This window comes from Sus scrofa, chromosome 13 (assembly GCF_000003025.6).
Source record: "Sus scrofa isolate TJ Tabasco breed Duroc chromosome 13, Sscrofa11.1, whole genome shotgun sequence".
Classification (NCBI taxonomy): Eukaryota; Metazoa; Chordata; class Mammalia; order Artiodactyla; family Suidae; genus Sus; species Sus scrofa.
Window position 1 is genome coordinate 133,156,350 of NC_010455.5, and position 19,547 is coordinate 133,175,896.

At 48.5% G+C, this 19,547-nt stretch overlaps 1 protein-coding gene across 17 annotated transcripts in view; it reads left to right on the plus strand.

Moving 5' to 3' along the window:
- PIGZ (phosphatidylinositol glycan anchor biosynthesis class Z) overlaps positions 819–19,547 on the plus strand; it is a 34,619-nt gene continuing 15,890 nt past the window's right edge. For 2 of the 17 annotated variants that reach the window (XM_005670100.3, XM_021070120.1), the window contains exons 1-2: positions 819–1,633; positions 16,027–16,237. In XM_005670100.3, the coding sequence (XP_005670157.2) occupies positions 1,178–1,633; positions 16,027–16,237 (667 nt within the window). In that variant the 5' untranslated portion in view covers positions 819–1,177. Of the gene's footprint in view, positions 1,644–3,723; positions 3,851–7,192; positions 7,832–16,026; positions 16,238–19,547 lie in introns of all 17 variants that reach the window. The other 15 variants (XM_021070124.1, XM_021070127.1, XM_021070122.1 and 12 more) reach the window with 15 other exon arrangements.

Consider the following 19,547-nt stretch of genomic DNA (forward strand, 5'->3'; position numbering starts at 1 on the left):
GGCTCAGCAGAAACGAATCTGACTAGGAACCATGAGGTTGCAGGTTCGATCTCTGGCCTTGCTTGGTGGATTAAGGATCCGGCGTTGCCGTGAGCTGTGGTGTAGGTTGCAATGTGGCTTGGATCTGGTGTGGCTGTGGCTGTGGTGTAGGCCGGTGGCTACAGCTCCAATTAGACCCCTAGCCTGGGAATTTCCATATGTCATGGGTACGGCCCTCAAAAAAGACAAAAAGACAAACAATTAATAGATAGATAGATAGATAGGTAAAAGCAGGAAAGACTTCAGTTAGATACAAGGAAACTGAAGGATGATTTCCTTTTGCCCTGGTAACTACTGAGATGAGAACCCCAGGGCGGGAGAGGTTCTGAGGGAGGGGCAGACAGCACCCTGAAGCTGGGTCAGAGTAGGGGGAAATGAGCCCTTTTCTGTACTGTATTTTAGTCCTTACGATTTCTGGTATTTACTGTATGTAAATAATTTCTCAACAAAGTAGAGTTGGCTTTCTTTTTTTTTTTTTTTCTTTTTCTTTTTTCTAATGTGAGGGCTACTATGAAACACGAAAGGGAATACAGGGGAAGGGACTCTGCTCAAGACCTTCAAAAAAAAATTTGCTGTAGTGAGAGCAGGTCAGCCTCCCTCGGGAGGCTTCGTGTAACACTCCGCCACGAGTCGCCAGCCTTTAAGCTTGGTCCACAGCTCCAGGCCTGGGCAGGGACCCAGTGGGACCCGGGAGGCGGCGAGACCCCCAGTGGCTCCCTGACCTCTGCCCAGGAGCCTATCAGTTCGGGGCGCTCACCCTGCAGAGGGACCGGGAGCGGCGGGGAAGGGAGCCTGGGCCCCCAGGCATCAGTGACCTCCTCCGACTGGCGGGCAACCCTGGGCCAATGGCCTGTCCCCCACTTGCAGAATACAGAGATGGGGAGGGGCGCCCGCCCCTGGACTGTTTCCAGGACAAAGAGCGCAGCGGCGGCGGGGGTGGCGACAGCCGGAAAAGCACTGGGTCGCGGTGAAATTGACCCTGCTTCTCCCGCTCCGTTTCCCAAACCAGGCCCGCAGAGCGTCTCCGGGGTGCCTTTCCCGCCCGCCCTGCTCCACCCCAGAGAGCAGGTCATCTCAGCCATAGAGAGCCCCACCCACAGAGAATGCAGAAACTGAGTGACAAAAGTATGGCCTAGAAATGTTCTGCTTAATTGTCCCTCATGCTAAAAAGACGGCTCACCAGGCGTGGCTCGCCAAGGAGGACGCTGCTAGGGGGGTGAGATGGAATGCGGGAAGGGAACCGACCAGTCACTGCCCGGCTTGCCTCGGCCCAAGGGCTGCCGGGGACCCTCCATCGTCGTCGTTCCCCCCCCCCCCCCCCCAAGTTGCCGCAGCCCGGACCGCAGGGGACGCCTCGGGTGGCCCCGCCTGCGGGCGGGCGCGCTGGTCTGCAGCCCTCTGCACCATACCTCCGCCCCGCCTGGCGCACTGCGCGCTGTGCCTAATTCCTGGACCAGACAGACGGGCAGCCGCGCTGAGGACACGCTGCCTGGCTCCAGTGCTCGGTCCTGGTGGCTCCGGACCCACCCCCTGCACGGACTCTTGCGGGGCCGGAAGCCGCCGGCGGGGCAGGTGCAACCAGGAACAGCACGCGGTGAGTCCGGGTGAGTCGGCACAAGGGCTGGGGAAGAGTTGGTGGGGCGGGGTGGGGGTCAAGTGGGAGGAGGAAAGGGCAGGAAGAACTGCGATTGCTTCTACCTTTGCCAGCTGCCCAGAGACCAGCAGAGGCTGGAGACTGGGAAGGCAGGCCGAGCAGTTATGGCCCCACATTTTCGTGGGCAACTTTCCTCAAACCAGGGTCCGCTGGCCCTTAGCACTGACCTGCCCCAGCCTAGGGGAAGGGCGTGGTGGCGTTTTCTTGGGAAGGGGAAGGGAGTCTGTGTGTACATGCCACTGGAGAGCTCTAGTTTTGGACTCGGAGGCCTAAATTTGAATCCTATCCCACTACTGTGTCTTTGGGCGGTTCCCTAACTTTACTGAGCTTCACTTACCCCCTCTATAAAAGAGGCATATAAGGAAGCTACCTCCAGGGTCCCTGGTGAAAATGAAACCAAAAACTCTGCAAAGGGCTGAGCCTGAAACCTATGAGCAGGGACAGATCGCACATAGGGAAGAATTGCCACTTCTGGCCTTGTGTGGTGCACTTTGGGCCCAGGCCTGCCTTCTGGAAGGGTAAGAGGATGGCTTCCCTGCCCAGAGTTGCATGGAGGCACCGACAAGGGCAAAAGCGCTGTCACCACGGATGCTCTAGGCGATCTTGCCACACTCTGGTTGGTGGCTTTGCGGGACTTTGCTGTGGGACCCACGATATGGTGAGGACAGTTGTAGCTTTCCTCGAGGAGCACATCTCTCACCCTTCCTTTCATGCCACTTTTCACCCACAGACACCTTCGCCTCAGGAAACTGGGAACCAGGAGTTCTCGGTGCAGCTCAGCAGTAAGGAACCCAACTAGTATCCATGAGAACCAGGGGTTCGATCCCTGGCCTCACTCAGTGGATTAAGGATCTGGTGTTGCTGCAGTGAGTGGTGGTGTAGGTCACAGACATGGCTGAGATCTGGCATTTCTGTGGCTGTGGCATAGGCCAGCTGATTTGCCTCAGTAGCCTGGGAATTTCCATATGCTACGCTATGTTTCAGCCCTAAAAAGAAGAAAAAACAAAACAAAACAAAACAAAAAAACTGGCAACCACTGTCAAAATTATTTGGAAACTCTCAGCTGGCAGAGCAGAATTTCCATTTTGCAAGTGGGAACCATGAGGTCATGAATGATTAAATGACACACAGCAGTTAACTGGGATACCTTGCTCTCATCCACTCTCCCGTATGTGTGTTTAATGCTGTGTGTTGCACACTCTGTTAATCAAAGGATGAATATGGGTGGGTTCGGGCAACCAGCGAAGGAGGCACCAGGGTCAGCCACTACAGTGCCTCCAGGATGGGGCACCTGCTGGGTGTACTGCAGCCCCCAGGGTCGAAGGGAGGATGAAATGCGACACTAAACAGAAAACGGACTCAGGAAAGTCACTCTCACACTCTGCGCCTGAGATGGACCCCAGAGTTTGGAACCAGATCTTGTCCTTGGACATGGTCCTGGCGTGTTTCAAGCCAGAGAAGACGCCTTTGGCCCTCGCGCCCGGACCTTCTCCAACACTCCCGCCCAGGCAATCTTTAGACTCTGCTCCAAGTACCGGATCTAGAGAAGGAACCGAAACTTGGGCCAGCCACCCTTTTCCATAAGCAGCAACTCAGCAGTTTTATCAGGGGGAAGTTTGTGTGAACTTCCTTGGAAGTGCCACATGTGATGGCTGCCATTCTGGACCGTGTCTGTGGACGTGTGTCCCCAGAGCACGCTACTGTGCACACAGTGGGCACCAGTGAAAGATGGGGCACCAAGAATGGCCCCAGCCTCTGACTCAGCAAGAAAGACAACTGTCTCTGCTCACCCTTCCTGTCCTCTCTGCCCTGGGGATCTCTTCCCCGGCTTCCCCCAGACCCCTGTTCCTGTGCCCACAGCAGCGGTTTCTACTTTGCTGTACCCCTGCCACTGAGATGATCTCTCTCCCTGCTCGCTGGCCTCAGACATCAACACGCATGCAGGATGCCCCTGCCTGTGGTTATCAGCAGCTGCTCCGCTGCCCCACAGTGGCATCTCCGCAGCCCTGAGCGCTATCCCTTTATTCCAGAGCCTCCGGCTCCTCTCCGTCGTGAAGACACCTGGCAGGCTTTGGAAGCTGCAGAATTTGGACCCCCACAGGGCCGCTCAGTGTGATTCTGTCATAAATGAGCAGCTTGCATCCTGATTGGGTTTAGGTGAGTAGCTGTCCTGCCCATGGTGTTGGCTCCACCCACTAGAGCAGCCCACTAGGGACGGCCCCAGGGTCCTTTCCTCAGGAGGCCTCAGCCTGAGCCAGAGGGGGTAGGTCTCTTTCTGGAGAACTCCTGCACTATGCCGCCACCTCTTCCAGGAATCTCCAACTCTGTCCTTGATCCTGGCTGCAGCGTGGGCCTGTCCGGGTGGACTAGAGGGGCTGAGATGGATCCAAATGGATCCCAGAACCAGGTGACCTCAGCCCTAGAGGATGGAGAAGCAATAAGATGGCACCCACAGTGTGTGGCGCCATGCAAGGCCTGGCATAGAGTGCTGCGGAAATGGGCAGCTTCTTGGGGCTCCAGGCAGTTTTGTTTTTTTTTTGTTTGTTTTTTTGTGGGTTTTTTTGTCTTTTTTTGGTCTTTTTGACATTTCTAGGGCCGCTTCCCGTGGCATATGGAGGTTCCCAGGCTAGGGGTCGAATCAGAGCTGCAGCCAACGGCCTATGCCACAGCAACGCGGGATCCGAGCTGCATCTGCAACCTACACCCCAGCTCAAGGCAACGCCGGATCCTTAACCCACTGAGCAAGGCCAGAGATCGAACCCACAACCTCATTGTTCCTAGTCGGATTCGTTAACCACTGAGCCACAACAGGAACTCCCAGGCAGTTTTTAAAATCAGTTTTCACAAAGCCAGAGGTAGGTGCTATTGTTATCCTCATTTTACAGATAAATTACAAATTGAGATTCACAGAAATTCAGTGCTCTTTCACCATGACGGAGCAAGGATTGGAAGCAGGGGTCTACTCAGGGCCAAAGCTTGGCTTAACCTCCATGTTGTAAGCATATCCCGCAGAGGAAGCAATGTGAGCACGGGCATGGCTGAGGTGATAATGCAGAATAGAGGCGACCGCAGAAAAATGCAGTGTTTCTAGAGCTCCAAGCTCTGTACACAAAGAGGTGAGAATATAGGCTTGAGAGGATACTGGGGACCGTGGAGAGCCTGGTATGTTACAATCTGGAATGTGGACTTGGTCTTGGTATGGTGAGGGCTTGACGCCCCCACCCAGAGGTTTTATGCAATGGCTCTATCTGGCTGCAGTAGGAGGGTGAGTGGAGGTGGGGGAGGGAAAGCAGAGAGGTGAGTGCAGTCTTGCTTCTCGATATTTTTCTTATTATGCACATTATAGAAAATGATGCCTCTTGTGTAACACACTGGCGTGATAAAGGAGGGGACTGCTTGCAGCTAGAGGCCCTGCATGGCCACCTTCAGGGCTGAAGATTCTCAGGCAACATATACCCCAGGGTAGTGCCAATGAAGGATGAAGAACAAGTGCTGGATTCAAAGGTTGTTTAGAAAGCAAAGCTAATGTCCCATAGGGAAGGGATGAAGATGCAAGGTGACCCTTGAGTGTCTGGACTGATTAACTGGAAAAACTGGTTCCTTCACGGCTTCAGGGACCACATGGTCAGGGTTGGGTCAAGAGAAAATGATGCATTCTTTTTGGCTGCCCTGTGATTGAGGGAGGGGCAGAAGCCCAACCGCGAGTGGATCAGGGCTCTGGAGTCAAACAGACTGCGTCCAGCCACCACTGTCATCAGCCTACTCGTTCTGTTGCCTTGAGCAAAAAACCTGATCTCTCTAAACCTATTCATTTGTCTATAAAACAGGGGTAACAATAGAATTATGAGGTTGTTATGAGTTAAATGAGATCATGTACAGTGCCTGGAATATAATAAGTATCCAAAGATGGCAACTCTTATTATTTTTATCTATAAATCTGAAGCTCAGAAAAGAAACAATCTAAGAAATCATCAAAAGGACATTGAAACCATGGGAATAAATGAGGCAACCCAAGAGTATGGATGATGAGGAGGGAGCACTGACATTTCAGGGGTGGGCAGAGGAAGAGGTGCCTGGGAAGAAATGGTCAGAGCAGAAGGAGGGAAGCCATCAGAGCCTGGCACTGCAGAAGCCACATGACACAGCTACACTGCAGTCCTCTGTCCCACTTCCTCCTCCCTAACAGAACCCGATGTTCAGGTGAGTGATCTCCTCAGGATGCTTGTGCTTCAAAGGAGGCAGCCCACAGCCCCACCTCCAAACCAGGAAGCGAGTCCTCACTGGAAATCCCATTCCCCTTGCCAGTGATTGGTTTAGGAAGGTCTCCTTGATACCCTTTTGGCCAATGGGACTTAATGGAAGGTCTGCTGGGGGACTTCGGGAAAGACTCCTTTGACTTAAAGAGATGCACGTGCAAATCAAAACCGTAATAAGATATCACCTCACACCCACTAGGATCAAAAAGCCAGATACCAACAAATGTTGCTCAAGACGTGGGGAATTCAGAATCCTCAAACAGCTAGTGGAAAGCCGCTCGGAAAACAATCTTGGAGTTCCCGTCGCGGCTCAGTGGAAATGAATCTGACTAGGATCCATGAGGACTCAGGTTCAGTCCCTGGCCTTGCTCAGTAGGTTAAGGATCCTCATTGCCATGAGCCGGGGCGTAGGCTGGCAGCTATAGCCTGGGAGCCTCCATATGCTGCCAGTATGGCCCTAAAAAGACAAAAAAGAAAGAAAGAAAAGAAAACAATCTGGCAGCTCTGCAAATGATTAAACACAGAGTTATCTTATGACCTAATAGTTCAACTCATAGGTATATGCCCAGGGAAATGAAAATGTTAGGTCCACACAGAAACTTGTATACAAATGCTTATCACAGCATTCTTCAAAATAGCCAGAAGATTCAACTCAAGTGGTCATCACCGGATGAAAGGATACGCAGATGTGATACAGCCACATAATGTAATGGTATTTGGCCATATGAAAAGAATGCAGTACTGATACCTGGTAAAAACATGGATGAACCTGGAAAACATTCTTTTATTTATATATGTATATAAATATAGTATTTATATAAAATAAATGTATTTTATATTATAAATATAATATTTATATAAATATACATATAATTATATATGTATATTTTATATGTGTATATATGATATACATATAATATTTATATACATTCTATAACTATATATATATATTGGGGGGGCTTTGCCTGCCGCATGCAGAAGTTCCCAAACCCGCACCACAGCAGTGACAATGCCAGATCCTTAACCCGCTGAGCCACCAGGGAACACCAGAGTTTTTGTTGTTGCTGTTATTTTTGAACAGTTAAGTACTTGAAACACCACAGGGCTTAATACAGGGAAGCAGGTGCTTATGTAAACTTCGGAGGTGCTGGATAATCAGGCCCAGGCTGACTCTCCAGGAATGGCTCCTAGAAGCTGCAAAACTGACCCGCTGTTGAAGCGACTACCTCTGTCCCCCTGACAGGACAGTGGGACCCAGGAGGCTACTCCTGGAACTACTGAGCTCAAGAACACAGTGCATTATTTGTGATCCGGGGATCAGAGAGCCGTAGCCAAACCCCCAGAGCTCCCCGTCAGCACCCGCGAAGCTGGTGAGTGAGCCTGGAACACTGCTGCAGCAAATGTACCCATCTCCTTGACCCTCTACCGGAAGAAAGCGGGGGGATGGTCTTCACTTGACGTCCCCCTTCCAGCTCGTCTGAGGACCAGCTCCCGCCTCCCTCTCAGGTCTTCTATCTGGAATCATTTCTCCTTCTGCCTGATACATATTTGTGTACCTGTCTATGTGCGCGTGTATCTCCTTTCGGACGTTCTGAGGGTCTGCTTGTGAAGGTCTTCAGTGTGGGGTTGCCCTCATTCTTGAGTTATTTTACCCTAAACACAGAAGACAGACCCGTAGTGATTTTCTCCTCTTTTTTTCTTTCTTTTGTTTGTTTGTGTGTTTTAGTCCTTGTGGGAAGGAAGGCACCTTGTGTCTGGACCTTTGACAGTTCCCTTTCCCCCCAGAGTGGAGCAGACTATGGGGCAGGTCTGGGGACCAGGAGCTCCTCCAACACGGAGATGGTGGATGAAATCAGAATGATAGGCCAGGGGGGGAAAGCAGGTGAGTGTGCAAGGGCGTTTCATTGCTGTGACAGAGGTAGTCATGGGCCACGAAGCTCTGGGAGGCCTCGGGGACGAGCACAAGGGAAGGGCGTGCTCATCCAGGCCACAGCCCAGAAGGGCACCTGACCCCTAGGAGGCACAGGCAGCGCCCACACAGCCCCTGTGTGACCCACATGTAGTTATTATTTCTTTCCCTTTCCTTTCTTTTCCCTTCCCTCCTCCCTCCCTCCTTCCCTCCCTTCCTTCTTTCAGCCACAGGTGCGGCATATGGAGGGTCCCAGGCTAGGGGTCTAATCCAAGCTGTAGCCACCAGCCTACGCCACAGCCACAGCGACACCAGAACCAAGCAGCATCAGCGACCTGCATCACAGCTCACGGCAACACCAGACCCCTAACCCACTGAGTGAGGCCAGGGATCGAACCTGCACCCTCATGGATGCTAGTCGAGTTCTTAACCCACTGAGGCATGATAGGACCTCTCTTTATTTTTATTTTTATTTTTCGTAGTTATTTTCTTTTCATATATGAATAGTTTCATCCTTTAAGGCCTACTGCCTACTGATTCCAAATGGTCAGAGTTCGGTACTAGAACTAGAAGCCAGCAGGAAAAGAATCTAAACCGGGAATCAGGAGTTCCCGTCATGGCGCAGCAGAAAAAAATCCGACTAGGAACCATGAGGTTGTGGGTTCGATCCCTGGCCTTGCTCAGTGTGTTAAGGATCCGGCGTTGCCGTGAGCTGTGGTGTAGGTTGCAGACGCGGCTGGGATCCCGCGTTGCTGTGGCTGTGGTGCAGGCTGGCAGCTGTAGCTCTAATTGGACCCCTAGTCTGGGAACTTCCATATGCCGTGGGTGTGGCCCTAAAAAGCAAAGAAATAAAAAAATAAAATAAACAGGGAATCAGTTACTAAAAATCATTAGGTGCAGTGGAGGACTGGGCTGGAGTTTGGACTTCCTTTGAACACCCAGAAGTGACTCACTGGAGGAGTTACCATTTGTGTGACGATCAGGCCAATGTAAAGGCTACCTTGGAACTCAGTCTAATTTACAGCACTGTTACTGAGAGAATGCATTATGATGCCACCATACCTGCAGTTACCCCAAAGCTGGCCTGGCCACTGGAAAGCAGTTGCAGGAAAACCCCGTGTCTTCATAATCTCATTTGCCAGGAGCAAGCAACGGAAACTGCAGAAATATGACCTGTTTCACATAAGCTTTCTTTCTTTCTTTCTTTCTTGGCCGCCCTGCAGTATATGGAATTTCTAGACCAGAGGTTATATCGAGTCACAGCTGCGACCTACGCTGCAGCTGCAGCAATGCCCTATTCTTAACATGGTGTACTGGGCTAGGGGTTGACCTGTGTCAGTGCTGCAGAGATACTGTCAATCCCAACCTAAATTCTAAATTTTTAAGATTTTAGAAAGCAAGGGAGTTCCCATCATGGTGCAGTGGAAATGAATCTGACTAGAAACCATGAGGTGTTGCAGGTTCGATCCCTGGCCTCGCTCAGTGGGTTAAGGATCTGGCGTTGCTGTGAGCTGTGGTGTAGACCAGTGTCAACAGCTCCGATTAGACCCCTAGCATCGGAACCTCCACATGCCACAAGTACAGCCCTAAAAAAAAAAAAAAAAAAGCAGTAATTCCTCACATCCACTTTCTAAATTCTTTTTTTTTTTTTTTTTTTTTAGGGTTGCACCCATGGCATATGGAAGTTCCCAGGCTAGGGGTCGAATTGGAGCTACAGCTGCCAGCCTACACCAGAGCCAAAGCAACTCCAGATCCATGCCACATCTGTGACCTACACCATAGCTCACGGCAATGCTGGATCCTTAACCCACTGAGTGAAGCTAGGGATCGAACCCGCAACTTCATTGGTCCTAGTCGGAGTTGTTAACCACTGAGCCACGATGGGGACTCCCTGCTTTCTAAATTTCTTAAAACCTAACTTGTGTAACCCAACTTCAAAGGAATCTTTGAAATGTAGGTTTTTGTTTCCCAGCTTTCATAGTGTAGGAAGACACTATAGAGGGAGACGGGTCTTGTGGAAGGGGTCACTGTCATCAGACAGAAGGCAATGTAGAGGCCTGAAGTGCCCATTTGAGTTTGACAGTTAGAAAACCAAGGAGGGGAGTTCCCATCTTGGCTTAGTGGTTAATGAACCCGACTAGGAACCATGAGGTTGTGGGTTCGATCCCTGGCCTTGCTCAGTGGGTTAAGGATCCGGCGTTGCCATGAGCTATGGTGTAGGTGGCAGACGTGGCTTGGATCCTGCATGGCTGTGGCTGTGGTGTAGGCTGGCAGTTGTAGCTCTGATTCGACCCCTAGCCCGGGAACCTTCATATGCCGCAGGTACAGCCCTAAAGAGACAAAAAGACCAAAAAAGAAAAAAAAAAAAAAAAAAAAAAAAACACCAAGGAGGCTCTTGAGAGGGCTGTGTCAGGGCAGTGGTGCCAAGAAAAGCCAGACTGTCTTGGGTAGAACAGTTGATAAGACATGAGTAGTGATTTCAGTGAATGCTGATGGTCGAGTTGTCCTGTGAAGGGAAGGAGAGAGAGAGGGCACATCCAGTTTCAAGGAGAATTTTGGTTGCTTGTTTCTGTAAGAATGGCAAAGAGTCAAACACGTTTATGGATGGAAGGGGAGGAAATAGATACAGGATGGGTGGAAAGCGTGCGGCTGGTGGGAAGGAGCGCTCCTGTCATAGGGAGAGATGCTCATGATACTGCCAAGGGACAAAAGCCTATTATAAAGCAAACACTGTATGATTCCTGTTTTAAAAATATATTAGAAAAAAAAATAAAGTAAAATTTAAAAATAAGGTAAAATAAAAAATACATTAAATACTTTAGGAATTCCTGTTGTGGCTCAGCAGGTTAAGAACCTGACTAGTATCCATGAGGATGCAGGTTTGATTCCTGGCCTCGCTTAGTGGGTTAAGGATCCAGCATTGCTGCAAGCTGTGGTGTAAGTCACAGATGAGGCTTGGATCCCAAGTTGCTGTGGTGTAGGCCAGCAGCTGCAGCTCCAATAGGACCCCTAGCTGGGGAACTTCCATATTCTGCAAGTGCAGCCCTATAAAGAAAAAAGAATTAGATACTTAAAAAACACTCACTGAGAGTTCCTGTTGCGGCACAGCAGAAACAAATCCGACTAGTATCCATGCGGATGTGGGTTTGATTCATGGCCTCATTCAGTGGGTTAAGGATCTGGCATTGCCATGAGCTGTGGTGTAGGTTGCAGACTCAGCTTAGATCCCACGTTGCTCTGGCTGTAGCTCCGACTGGACTCCTAGCCTGGGAACTTCCTTATGCCATGGGTGCAGTCATAAAAGCAAACAAACAAAAAAACCACTCACTGGATTGTCACATAGCCCTCATAGAGACAAAACTCAATTCCACTGTTGCAAAGGCTGCACCACTGAGATGGAGCAGCCCCAGCCAGTGGCATCGTGTTGGACAGAATAAGAGTGGGCGAGGGTGGGATAGAGGACAGCAGACCTATACTCCTGCAGGCCATGTGGCCACAGGCTGGCATGTTCCATAGGCCTCATGCTCAAGACATGGTCCCAGCTTACCTGCTCTCCCAGGCACCAAGGAGCCATCTGCCAGCAGTTCTTCTTGAAGCAGCTGCGGAGGCCGAGGCATAGCATCTCCCCATCCCATCCATCCTCACCATTGTGGAGACATCCAGGTTCCTCATGGCAGTCTGTGGCCACATCCTGAAAAAGCACTGATGTAATTGCAATACAGTCCCCTTGTTCCCTGTCCCCCCACCCACCCAAATCATGACCACAAAAATTCACTGACCAAGGCTGACTCCTAAGTACGTGACCTCCTTGAAAATAACTTGATATGACTTAAACTAAATTGGATCTTCTCAAAACCTGTCTTCTTTCTCAACATGGCTATTTCTTTTTTCTTTTTTTTCTTTTTAGGGCTGCACGCACAGCATGTGGAGGCTCCCAGGCTAGGGGTCCAGTTGGAGCTACAGCTGCCAGCCTACGCCACAGCCACAGCAACACAGGATCTGAGCCGCGCCTGCGACCTACACCACAGCTCACGGCAACACCAGATCCTTAACCCACTGAGCAAGGACAGGGATCGAATCTACAACCTCATGGTTCCTGGTCAGATTTGTTTCTGCTGTACCACAACAGGAACTCTTCTTTTTTTTTTTAATTGTAGTACAGTTGATTTACAATATTGTATAAGTTTTAGGTATACAGCAACTTTTTTCAGTTATGTATTTTTTCAGATTATTTCCCATCACATATGTGTATAATGAATTTTATATGTATGTATCATATATGTGTAATTCAGTGTATAAGATATTGAACATAGTTCTCCGTATTTACAGTAAATCCTTGCTGCTTATGTATTTTTTGTATAGTAGTTTGTATCTGTTAATCCCCTAATTTATTCCCTTCACTTTCCCCTTTGGTCACAAGTTTGTTTTCTATGTCTGTGAGTCTGTTTCTGTTTTGTATATAGATTCAACTGTATTATTTTTTAGATTCCACATATGGGTGATATCATATGTATTTGTCTTTGTCTGACTTCCTCCACTTAGTATGATAATCTCTAGGTCCACCCATCTTGCTGATGATGGTCTTATTTCATTGTTTTTTATGGCTGAGTAATAGTCTGCTATGTATATATATATACACGTCACATCTTCTTTATCCATTTACCTGTGGATGGATACTTAGGTTGTTTCCATGTCTTAGCTATTGTAAATAGTGCTGCTATGAACATTGGGGTGCACGTATCTTTTTCAAATTAGACTTTTTGTCTTTTCTTGATATAGGCCCACAAGTGGGATTGCTGGATCATATATATGGTAGCTCTGTTTTTAGTTTTTTAAGGAACTTCTACATACTGTTTTCCATAGTGGCAAACCAATTTACGTTTCCATCAGCAGTGTAAGAGGGTTCCCTTTTCTCCACGCCTTCTGCAGCATTTATTATTTGCAGACTTTTTTCTTTTGTTTTTGGCCTTGCCCATGGCGTGTGGAAGTTCCCAAGCCAGGGACTGAAACTGCACCACAGCAGCAAGCCAAGCTGCTGCACTGACAATACTGGATCCTTAACCTACTATGCCACAAGAAAACTCTTATTTGTAGACTTTTTTTGGGCGGGGGGTGCCTTGCCTGTAGCATATGGAAGTCTCCAAGCCAGGGTTCAAATCTGAGCCACAGCTGCAACCTAAGCCACAGCTGTGGCAATGCCAGATCCTTAACCCACTGCACCCGAGTGGGAATCAAACCCGAGCCTTAGCAGCAACCCAAGCCGCTGCTGCAGAGACAATGCCAGAGCCTTAACTCTATCCTATTTGTACACCTACTGATGATGGCCATTCTGACTGATGTGAGGTGATAACTTATTGTGGTTTTGTGGTTTAATAATTAGTGATGCCGAGCATCTTGTCCTGTGCCTGTTGGCCATCTGTATGTCTTCTTTGGAGAAATGTCTATTTAGATCTTCTGCCCATTTTTTGATTGGGTTGTTTGATTTTTGATATTGAGTTGTATGAGCTGTTTGTATATCTTAGATTTTAGGCCCTTGTCAATCTCATGATTTGCAAATTTTCTCGCAGTCTGTAGGTTGCCTTTTCTCTTCATTGATGGTTTCCTTTGCTGTGCAAAAGCTTTTAAGTTTGATTAGGCCCAATTTGGTTTTGTTTTTACTTCTTTTGCCTCAGGAGACTTATCTAGGAAAATATTTCTACAGTTTATATCCGAGAGAGATTTGCCTGATGTTCCACATATGCTGCGGGTGCAGCCCTGAAAGGGAAAAAAAAAAAAAGAGAGAGCATCTATCAACCTGCAGGGGTCTGCCTCTTCCTTCAGTCTCTCCCTGTCTTGCGCCTACGGGGCCAGTTCCAGAATCTCCCAAGAAAGTTTCAACCTAACACCTAGAGTGTCTGGAGCAGCTTGAATTTTATTATTTGTGCTCAACTGAAAGCAGTAAGAGCAACTTCCTGTTGGTCACATATACATGCAAGCGCTGTACACTACTGCCCTCTGTACATCAGCTAAGTATTTCTCACACCTGTGAGCTTGATATTATTATTACCTGACTTTCCCAATGAAGAATCTAAGGTTTAGGGATATAGGCCGCTTGTCCAAGGTAATGCAGCCAATAATGGCAGAGTTCCGATCTGAACCAGGCTTGCAGGACCGCAAAGTTTGTCCTGTGTGATGGATACTGTGCTTTCCCCCTCCCTCCACCCCCATATCAATGGGCTGCCAATGAAAAAAAAAAAAAAAGAAACTCTGATTGACCCTTTGCTTGTTAGTGCTAAGTTTGGCCTCATCTTCTATCTGAAAACTCTACTCAAAAAGTTGGGATATGCACTGGCTTTGGAAAAATAGTCTGCACAATTAAGTTGCAAAGTTTGAGCAGAGGCTGCAAAGCATTATTTTAAGCTCTATGAGGTTTTAGTATCAAGAGTCTTCTTATCAACATCTGCCAGATTCCTGTTCTGTTGCTTCACTTGTCTCCTCTGTTATAACTTGATATCATACCTGAGAACAATAGCTGCTTAAGGTCAGCCTTTAAAATAGTCAGGAAGTTTCTACTGTGGCTCAGTGGTAATGAGCCCAACTAGTATCCATGAGGATGAGGGTTCCATCCCTGGCCTCGCTCAGTGGTTAAGGATCTGGTGTTGCCCTGAGCTGTAGTGTACGTTGCAGATGCAGCTTGATTCTGGCATTGCTGTGGCTGTGGTGTAGGCTGGCAGCTGCAGTTCCGATTCGACCCCTAGCCAGGGAACTTCCATATGCCACAGGTAAGCCCCTAAAAAGTAAAAAATTAAGGAGTTCCCATCATGGCGCAGTGGTTAATGAATCTGACTAGGAACCATGAGGTTGCGGGTTCGATCCCTGGCCTCACTCAGTGGGTTAAGGATCTGGTGTTGCTGTGAGCTGTGATGTAGGTCACAGATGAGGCTTGGATCCTGCGTTGCTGTGGCTCTGGCGTAGGCTGGTGGCTACAGCTCCAATTGGACCCCTAGCTTGGGAACCTCCATATGCTGTGGGAGCGGCCCTAGAAAGGACCAAAAAAAAAAAAAAAAAGTAAAAAATTAAGATAAAATACATATCAAAGTCAGGAAGTCAGGGAACAGTTCCCATATGTATTTCTGAAGAAGCAACAAACATGTTGTCAGACTTGTTTTTCTGTTCACCCCAGATAATGTATTAGTATTGATAAGAAGGTCCATCGTACAGTGGGCTCAAATTCCTGCTGATCTTTGGGTCAAGGGAGTGAGAATTCCCATCAGGAGGAGTCTGTTTGGGCTGCTACCACAAGATACCACAGACTGAGCGGCTCATAAGCAATAGAAACTTGTTTCTCATGGTTCCGGAGGCTGGAAGTCTGAGATGAGGGTGTCAGCATAATGGGGGCCTTCTTCCTGGTTCCTAGCCAGCAACTTCTCGCTGTGTCCTTACATGGTGGAAGGGATGAAGAAGCCCTTCTGTAAATGTGTGATGTCTCTTTTATAAGAACACTGATCCCATTCATGAGGGCTCTGCTCTCATGACCTAAGGCCCCACCTCCTGATACCATCACGTCAGACATGAGGACTTCAACATACAAATGTGGGAAGAGGCAGGGCACAAACATTCAAACCATCACCTTCCAAAAGGAACGTTCCAGGGTGTGAAAGTTGGAGGACGTGCCTAGGGACAGTGGGGTCAAATGTAGTTTATTTTTAGCAAAGAAAAATGGATGGAATCCATGGAGGTTCCTAAGTTTTCAGAAATGTAAGACAGGCTGCCATGCTTGCTTATGGATAGGAGATGCCGAGTAGGGTGAGGCTGTGAAACCCAGGTTTGGAAGGTTCCCTAGTCCTACTTGTAAATGTCATCTTTAGTCACATAACAAAATGTCTTATTAGCAAATATATTTTAACAGATGTCATATTTAGACACTTGGCAAATATGATTAGCAAGTAACCAGGTTACTCAGCAGAGGCCTCAGTTTCCTCATCTGTAAAATGGAAATAATGAGACCCACTGGCCCAGACTCTGGAAAGGATTAAATGAGATATGCATATAAATTCCTGGTACATTAGCAGGCACTTAGTAAACAGGAGCTATTATTAACATTCTCATTGTGTGTAGACCCATTCTGAGTTTGTTCAGACCACTGAACATAAATTTACATTATAATAACTAATAAATGTTTTCCTTAGCAGATGCAGATCTGTGGGACCAGAATAGCATCTGTAGCAGCTGAAGTCATTCTAGGCTCTGGCCCGGTGTCTTGGCAGCAATTTGATATGAAGACGGCAGCCAGGATGCTGTGGGGCAGCCTCAGCCTGCTCCGCCTGGTGTGGTGTCTCCTTCCACAGACAGGCTACGTGCACCCAGATGAGTTCTTCCAGTCTCCTGAGGTCATGGCAGGTAAAGCTCCCCATGTGTGGTTAAGATAAGTTGCAGCAATGTCTGGTTGAGGAGTTGATTGGATACTGAGTGCCAAGGGAGAAAAATGTCTGTGCAGATAAGCAGTAAATCCATGAGCCTTTCTGGCATTAAAACTTAGGAGTGGAGGAGTTCCCACTGTGGCTCAGTGGTTAATGAACCTGACTAGGAACCACGAGGTTACGGGTTCGATCCCTGGCCTCGCTCAGCAGGTTAAGGATCTGGCGTTGCCATGAGCTGTGGTGTAGGTCGCAGACGAGGCTCGGATCTGGCGTTGCTGTGGCTGTGGTGTAGGCCGGCGGCTGCAGCTCTGATTAAACCCCTAGCCTAGGAACCTCCATATGCTGGGTGGGGGGAGCGGGGAGCTGCACAAGAAATGGCAAAAAGACGAGAAAAAAAAAAAAAAAACTACTTAGGAGTGGAGACTTCATACCTCCTTCCTGAATGGTGACATTCACCTTCTAAATGATATCAAGTGTGTGTAGACCCATTCTGAGTTTGTTCAGACCATTGAACAAACCAATGAAATGCCACCTCTTTGATGTTTTCCCACTTATACCAACAGAACAAAAGCTGTTATGGGCTTCTCAGTAGAAGGATTTTAGAATCCTCAGTGTTTGAAGAAGCTTACATAGGGCTGTGAGATAAAATAATGAAACTTTCTGTAGATGTGCGTGATGGCTGATGGAAGCCAAACCTAAAATGCTCCCTTGTTGGAACCTACCTTCTAGGTGGTATAGAACACATCATGAAGATGGTGCCAGACACCTTGAGGTTTTTCAGATACTGTGGTCACAAGGCTTCCTCCTCTTGGTTCAAGATGACTGCTTGAGGTCTAGCCATCAAGTCTAAAACTGGCCACCAGAGAAGAGATGGGCATGCCTACTCTCTTTAAGGACATATCTTTTTTTCATTTTTCTTTTTTCAGTTACACCTGTGGCACATGGAAGTGCCCAGACCAGGGGTCAAATTGGAGAGCTGCAGCTGCTGGCCTACACCACAGCTGAATCCAAGCTGCATCTGCGACCTGCACTGCAGCTTGGGGCAACAGCAGATCTTTAACCCAGTGAGCAAGGCCAGGGATCAAACCCGCCTCCTCACAAACACTATGTCGGGTTCTTAACCTGCTAAGTCACAATGGGAACTCCAAGGGCATATTTTATTTTATTTGTCTTTTTGCCTTTTTCTAGCGCCGCTCCTGCGGAATATGGAGGTTCCCACGCTAGGGGTCTAATTGGAGCTGTAGCCACCAGCCTACACCAGAGCCACAGCAACACGGGATCCGAGACACCTCAGCTCATGGCAACGCCGGATCATTAACCCACCGAGCAAGGGCAGGGATCGAACCCGCAACCTCATGGTTCCTAGTCGGATTCATTAACCTCTGCGCCACGATGGGAACTCCCCAAGGCCTATTTTAAAAGCCACACACTTTTTGACATTTTCCATCCCACTGGTTAGAATGCATCACGTGACCACCCCTAGTTGCAAAGGGAAGATAATAAATAATAGTCTGACCAAATGGCCAGCTAAAGAAAATAAGGAGAGTAGATATACTGGGGAGGCAGTTATCTCTGCCACAAAGCTCAACAGATGGATTTGTTTTTAAAGTTGAAAGGTCCAGTCCTCTTTTCCACCCCCTCCTTTTTTTTTTTTTTTTTTTTAACCTGAGCCAGCCAGAAGTAGCCAGATTGATCTGATCCTAGGTTTTTTGTTTACCTTTTACCTTCTGACATAGAGAAAGCAAACCAAAAAGAATAGAGGAATAAAGAGGAATAAGGAGGAGAAGCAAAGAGCCGTAAACAACCAGCCATGTTATCAGCTGTGAAAGGTTGTGGGGCTTGGAGCTGAGATGCAGAAATTAAGAGTTTGTTTTCTTTGGAGTTCCTGCCGTGGCTCAGTGGTTAATGATTCCAACTAGGAACCGTGGGGTTTCGGGTTCAATCCCTGGCCTCGCTCAGTGGGTTGAGGATCCGGCATTACTGTGAGCTGTGGTGTAGGTTGCAGACACAGCTCGGATCCTGCATTGCTGTAGCTCTGGCGAAGGCTGGAGGCCGCAGCTCCGATTGGACCCCTAGCCTGGAAACCTCCATATGACATGAGTGTGGCCCTAGAAAAGACAAAAAAAAAAAAAGAGTTTTCTTCACCCCACCCCTCAGAGCTCTGAGACAGTGAGGCACAGGGGCACAGACTAGCTCCAGGCTACAAGTAATTTCATGAGTACATGCTTCTTATTTTAAAAATTAGGAATTGGAGTTCCTGTTGTGGCACAGCTAAAATGAGTCCAACTAGTATCCATGAGGATGCCAGTTTGATCCCTGGCCTTGCTCAGTGGGTTAAGGATCTTGCGTTGCCATGAGCTGTGGTGTAGGTCACAGATGCGGCTCAGATCCCGTGTGGCTATGGCTGTGGCTAGCAGCTGTAGCTCTGATTTGACCCCTGGCCTGGGAACATCCATATGCTGTGGGTGTGGCCCTAAAAAAAAAGGGGGAAAAAAGAAAAATTGGGACTCATAGACAAAACTAGTCACTTTTGACACAGTTGCTCATTCCTACCCCTCCCCCACCCCTGTGCCCCTGGTTCCCGTTCATACGCATAGCATGCAGAACAGTTGTAATCAGGGAGATGCGTTTTGATTCTGCCTTTGGAGACTTTAGAACTCCAGTGAGAGGAATGGAGTCTTCCCCTGTTCCTCCCTATACTCCCTGTCCACACTGTCACCTCACTGCCCAGGTCGGGGGCCTGGGAAGGGCAGAGCTTCCCCTATTCATTTCTATTGCTGAGTAAACCAGCACAAACCTCGCAGCCTAAAACTGTTAGCTCACATTTCTGTAAATCAGAAATCCAGCCTGGGCTCTCTTCTCAGAGTATCACAAGGTCTGGGCTGGGCTGGGCTGACTTCTTGTCTGGAAGCTCTGGGGGGAAATCTGCTTCTAAGCTCATTCTTGCTGTTGGACGAATTCAATTTTTTGAGGCTATGGGACTAAAGTCACGTTTCCTTGCTGGCTCTCAGCTGAGGGCTGCTCCCAGCTCCCAGAGGCCACCAACATTCCTTGCCAATACCCCCTCCATTTTTTTTTTTTTTTTTTTTTTTTTTGGTCTTTTTAGGGAATTCCCAGGCTAGGGGTCAGATCAGAGCAGCAGCTGCCGGCCTACGCCACAGCCACAGCAACTCGGGATCCGAGCCACGTCTGCAACCCACGCCGCAGCTCACTGCAACACCAGATCCTTAACCTACTGAGCGAGGCCAGGGATCAAACCCGAGTCCTCATGGATGCTAGTCGGGTTGGTA